Source organism: Chenopodium quinoa, unplaced genomic scaffold, assembly GCF_001683475.1.
Source record: "Chenopodium quinoa cultivar QQ74 unplaced genomic scaffold, ASM168347v1, whole genome shotgun sequence".
NCBI lineage: Eukaryota > Viridiplantae > Streptophyta > Magnoliopsida > Caryophyllales > Amaranthaceae > Chenopodium > Chenopodium quinoa.
In genome coordinates, this window is record NW_018743529.1 from 173,531 (window position 1) to 179,923 (window position 6,393).

General features: G+C 32.5%; 1 protein-coding gene across 1 annotated transcript; it reads left to right on the forward strand.

Moving 5' to 3' along the window:
* The first annotated feature begins 3,103 nt into the window (after positions 1-3,103).
* LOC110740184 lies at positions 3,104-5,835 on the forward strand. Its single transcript, XM_021920661.1, has 3 exons — positions 3,104-4,536; positions 5,391-5,588; positions 5,694-5,835. The coding sequence occupies exons 1-3, from the start codon at positions 3,104-3,106 to the stop codon at positions 5,833-5,835; spliced, it is 1,773 nt and encodes a 590-aa protein (XP_021776353.1).
* Positions 5,836-6,393: the final 558 nt, after the last annotated feature.

Consider the following 6,393-nt stretch of genomic DNA (forward strand, 5'->3'; position numbering starts at 1 on the left):
ATATTAATAAACTATTCATTGAGATGAATCAAATAATGCCCAATATGATTATGTACTTATGTTTTAATATTTAAAGTAATTTATAATTATGTCATCCTATAAATTATTAGGTTAAACCCCGTGCAAGACGCACGGTTGTTAAACAGTTATAATGAAAACCAAATTATAGAAATGGTATAAAAATATAAGGACTCGACACACCAATTATTCAATTATGAAGTATATAACCACATATAATAGTTATAATAAGAAATATAATATTTTAGAAATTTTAATTTAGATTTATGTAAAGCAAATGCCATTATTTGGATACAATCCTTCATTATGGTGAGAATACTATTTTTTTTAATTAAAGTACATAACTTAGTTTATTGATAAACTGTAATTAATTGCATAGTCACTTATCAGCCTTTAGCTCTTATCTGAACTTGTCAAAATTATCATATGAGCTTATTTTGTATTATTTATATACACCAATCAACCCTAACCTAAACTTATGCAACCTTATTTTTACTAATTAAAGTAAGTAAAAAAAAAAGGTGAACAGTATGAAGTTATTTGTAATAATGTTTAACAAAGTTTTTATGTCAAGGTTTAAATTTATACAAATACGAAAGTCAAATTGTATATATACAAAAGAAACATAGACACTTTTACCAGGCCATTAAGTTTTATAGTTATGTGACAGTCAAATTGTTTTATCATGCTTATAAGTCATGATGCTTAAAATACAATTACTTATCCATTGTTCTTTTACACATAAGTCATTTAAACTCGTGATTTTCATGAGTTAAAATCTCTTTGATACTGATTTGACCAGAATTAAACTCAATCTGATTTCAATTTGACAAATATGAACTCAACTAGACTCAACATAGACCTATAAATTGATTATTCTAATCTCTATTGAGCGTACATGAGGTTAACCCAACTTGATTTTTTTTCCAAACTTATCATTGTCTATATTTCTTATTTTTTAAAAATTAAACACAATTACTTTTTGCATGTACTATTTTATTTCATTAACAATGAATAATTTTTTCCTTGAAGGATAAACAAAATAATAAGTTTGTGGTTATCAATAAGGTATTAGTTTTTTATTTGTCATCTCACCTATATAGCTATTATTATATTTTTCCAATTCAATATTACTTAAGATAGTTGATAAAAATAATTAGTAAAATACTTATATAGGTATTTTAAGTCACCAAATTTCATACGAAATTTCTAAGTTCACAACTCTAGCTCTAACTAATAGTTAATTACTCATTGATTATCACACACTTTTTCATCTAACTTTTGCTAATCATACAGTAAAAAAATGTACTCTGTACTTATAGCATACATTGATTATAATCTTAATTTATTTAATTGATAATTAAGAGTAAAATTTAAGCTCAAGATTAAATAATTGGCCTGGTTTTACTAATCATTCATATATAGTAGTTTTTCTTTCATTTTTTTTAACTGTACAGAGTAACTTTTTTTATTACTTTTATAAATTTATACAAAGTAAACAAAATCTCTTTTAATAAATATATTATTATTACTATTATTATAGATTGGCTTGAAGGTAATGCTTAGTACGAAATTATCTCATCTAGCATCTTGATTACTAACATATAGCAGTGTTCATGTAATAAAATCAAAGAAATTTTGTCCATAAGTACCAATAAAACACGTGTTTTGGAAACAACTACCTATTAAAATTTACTCTAACAATTCCGGCTAGAATCTCCTGCATGTGGGTTTCACTTTTTACCTTTATGAAGGGTAATTTAGTATATTCAGGTGGATTTTATGAGGGAAAGGTAAAAAGAGGGACTCACATACGGGAGATTCTAGCCGGAATGGTTAGAGTGGTAGTGTCAGTTATAATTTTTAAAACTATGAGGTAATTTTATGAAAAATTAATAGATAATTGTTTCCAAAATACATGCTTAAATTAGTGATTCTTGACCAAAAAATTTAAAATAAAAAACAAAACAAAAAAGGAAAAAAAAAAACAAAACAAAACAAACTCCAAGTAATTCGTTAGAGTTTAGCATTCGTCACACAACAAACCAAGAACAAAATTCCCACAAAATCAATCAGACTAACGTGATTCCCACAAAATTTCCACAAAATCAATCCCATAAAATTCCCACAAATTCCCACAAATTCCCAATTAAGAATCCAAAAGATTGCTCTCTGTTATTCTAAACTCCAAAATATTGCTCAAATTTGATTTTGATTTCTATTTTCTGGTATTCAAGACAGTGGAGAATTAATATAGATTGTTTGGGGCATCATCTTATCTATTTTCTGGTAGATCGAGGAAGCAACAAAGACAAGTAAGTTCTAAGTCGACTCAACTTGCTTTTGTGTTGTTCGATAATATGTAACTTCATCCTATTTCGTACATGATTTCTGGAAATTTCTAATTTCCAATTTCGTATAATACCCTTTTTTTATTAGATTTAATAGAGGATACTAAGGGTATATTGTATTCATCTTTTATACTTGTTGTTACAACAATATGTGTAAAAAAATTAGGATGATTTTGGATATTTGTTGCTTTATTAATACATGCTGATTTCTTGTCTTCTATAAGGAATTAGATTATGAATTACCATATTTGCAGTTTTGGTATTTTAAAGTCTTATTATGTCAGGCCTTATTAGGTTTGAAAAATACAGATTTATTTTTTTTAAATCAAATTAAATTAGATACGTATGTTTATGCTTTAATTGGTTTGATTATCTATATTAATATATAATCATAAATAGTTTAGCAATATTATTAGTGAACATTTCTGTTAGACATCAAAATTTGAAACTTGATGCCACAAAAGGCCTGGAACCAGAAAAGAAGGCCGGCATATAATTGACTTATTCCATTTACATTTTGTTGGAATCTTGAATGGAAATAATAATGCTCTTAGCTAACACTTATTGTGGGGTAACATACATAATCCTTAGTTGTTGATCTCCTTATAACTTCTTATGTCGTAGAGTATTAAAATGGCAAATATCAATAAAGATTGGATTGATGGACCCCAAAATGCCGAAGAATATATTAAAGGAGTTGGAATTTTCTTGAATTAGCATTTCTAAATTCAACCATGGAAGTTGGGGAAGATGATGAACCGAAAATTTTATGCCCATGTACGAAGTGTGTTAACAGATTTTGGTTCACTAGGGAGGTGGTTTTCGATCACCTAATTGCTCATAGATTTAACAAGAGGTATAAAGTGTGGAATTTTCATGGCGAAGGACTGACGGCAGGGTCTTCTTCAAGGGGAAGTGGGCATCAATGTGATAATCAAAACACATTAGACAATATGGGTGAGATGATTAATGATATATTCAGAGATGTTATGGGAGGTTCCACCTCTAAAGCAGAAGGAATTCACAAGGGTCTTGATGAGAGTGCTAAAAAGTTTTTTAAACTGTTAGAAGATGCAAAAGAAGAATTATATCCAGGTTGTAAAAATTTTTTAGTGCTTTCATACACAGTGCAACTTTATCTACTTAAATACCTTAACGGGTGGAGCAATTCTTCTTTCGATGATTTGATGAAACTTCAATGTGCTGCATTTCCATCAGCAAAGCTCCCCACTTCTTTTCATCATGCTAAAAAACTGGTGAAGAACCTTGGACTTGATTACAAACAAATTGATGCGTGTCCCAATGATTGTATGATGTATTGGAAAGAGCGTGCAAATGACAAGTCTTGCCATGTTTGTAAAGCTTCTAGGTGGAAATTAAATGAGAAACAAAAAGAGGAAGGTGCATTGCCCGACGAAGGAGTTCCTGCAAAAGTTTTGCATTACTTTCCACTTAAACCTCGTCTACAAAGGTTGTTCATGTGCTCTAAGACGGCTGAACTTATGACATGGCATGAAACTGATCGTAAGAAAGATGACAAATTAAGGCATCCTGCTGATGGACAAGCTTGGAAAAATTTCGACATTGCGCATCCTCAATTTGCAAGTGATTTTCGAAATGTGAGGCTTGGTCTTACTACTGATGGTTTCAACCCGTTCAGAACTATGAGTGTGTCACATAGTATTTGGCCAGTTGTTTTATCCATTTATAATTTGCCTCCTTGGTTATATAATAAGTCTGAGTATAATATCATGTCTTTGATTATACCTGGTCCTTCTTCTCCAGGTTATGACATAGATGTTTACTTGGAACCGTTAATCGAGGAATTGAAGGAGTTATGGGAAGTTGGAGTTTACACTTATGATGCCGTGAAAGATGAAACATTTTCATTAAGGGTTGCCTTGTTATGGGCAATCAGTGAATTTCCTGCTTATGCAATGTTGTCGGGATGGAGTACTAAAGGAGAATTTGCTTGCCCGAATTGTAATCATAAGAATTGGTCCAAATACCTTAAGTATAGTAAGAAAATGTGTTACATGGGACATCGTAGCTCTTTGAAAGAAAATCATCCATGGCGTCGTAATAAAGGAGCTTTTGACGGTAATGTAGAAACAAGGCCTCCTCCTACTAGATTGTCGGGTTTTGATGTATTAAAAGATCTAGAAGGGTTTGAAAATAAATTTGGGAAAACTCAAAAGAAAGGTTGGAAGAAATTTCCTTGAAAGTAGAAATCCATTTTCTTTGAGCTTCCTTATTAGGAAATTAATACTTTGCGTCATAATCTTGATGTTATGGACATTGAGAAAAATATCTGTGACAGTGTGCTTGGTACTTTTCTTGATATCCCATGAAAGAATAAAGACCATGTGGCAGCCCGCTTTGATTTACAAGATATGGGTATAAGAAATGAACTCCATCCAAAGAGAACTAATAATAGAGGGAAGCGTTTATACTCCAAAGCTTGTTTTTCCTTATCTTCTAATGAAAAAGACTTGTTTTGCAGTGTGATAAAAAGTGCTAAGTTTCCCGATGGTTGTGCATCAAACATCTCTAGATGCGTCCAATCCCATGAGAGGAAGGTTACTGGTTACAAGAGTCATGATGCCCACTTTATCCTTCATTATTTGCTCCAAGTTGCTGTAAAGAATACCCTGCCTAGCAAGTAGCATCAACTTTTATTAGGCTAGGATCCTTTTTTAGGGGTCTATGTAGGAAAATTCTAAAGCCTAAAGATCTTGACGATCTTGAATCTGAAATCATAGAGATACTTTGCCTACTTGAGAAGATATTCCCCCCCCCCCAGTTTCTTTGACATAATGGTCCACCTTCCACTTCATCTTGTAGATGAAGTAAGGCTTGGGGGGCCTGTTCAAGGTCGTTGGATGTATCCGAAAGAGCGATTTTGGGTAAACTGAAGTCATATGTAAAAAATAGAAGTCGACCCGAAGGCTCCATTGCAGAGGCCTACTTGGCAGAAGAATGCCTTATTTTTTGTTCTCGGTATCTTCACGATGATTTTAGTTCAAAGTTGAATCGGGCACCTAGAAATGATGATGATACTGCCTCCAATGAAGATGGAAGCCTTTTTCCTAGTGTTGGACGTCCTTTAGGCGTAAAAAAGATAAACAAAGGCAAAAAGGTTTCTCTATATGAAGACATCTTGATGAAGGCTCACCGCTATGTACTCTTTAATTGCGATGAAATCAGTGATTACATAAGGTCAGTAAGTAATTTTAAATTGGTACTATTTCATATTAACTATATTTAATCTTTATTATTTATAATTGACTAATGCAACTAAGTTGCTTTGTCATATGTATGTAGTGAACATCAAGATTTAGTGAATCGTCATAGAAGTCAAGGTAGACGGGGTAAGCGGAGTAGGTGGGCGAGAGCACAAGAACACAATCATGATATTGGAGCATGGTTCAAGGACCGTGTACGGGAAGAAAATGTTTCCAAATAAATCAAGGCTTTATCCCAAGGTCCTGACTATACTGTGAGAAGTTTTACAGGGTACCTAATAAATGGTAACAAATTTCATACAACTGCACATGAGTCAAAAAGGAAAACTCAATGTAGTGGAGTTAGTGTAACATCTTCAATGTCGAGTTTTGCAAGTTCCAGGGATCAAAATCCTGTTGTTGGGGACGTCAAATATTATGGAGTGGTGGAGGATATCATTGAGTTAGATTATTTTGGACATTTCAAAGTGGTATTGTTTCGCTGTAAATGGTTTCAAGTGGAGCAAGATGAGTTTGGGCTAACATGTGCAAATTTTAAAAGGTTATGCTATACTAATGACCCTTTTGTGATGGCTAATCAAGTAAACCAAGTTTTTTATGTGCAAGATTCCAAAGAAAAGCATTTGCATTACGTTACGGAAACTGTTTCGGGGTTTTCTGATGTCCTGCGGGAGAGTTACAATTCCGAGACTGGAACCGGACGCCTGTACCTGCAAAATAACGGAGACTCCTGAGAGCTCCGCCTCCAACGGTCAAGTTAGTACCTGATTAAGGAGTAA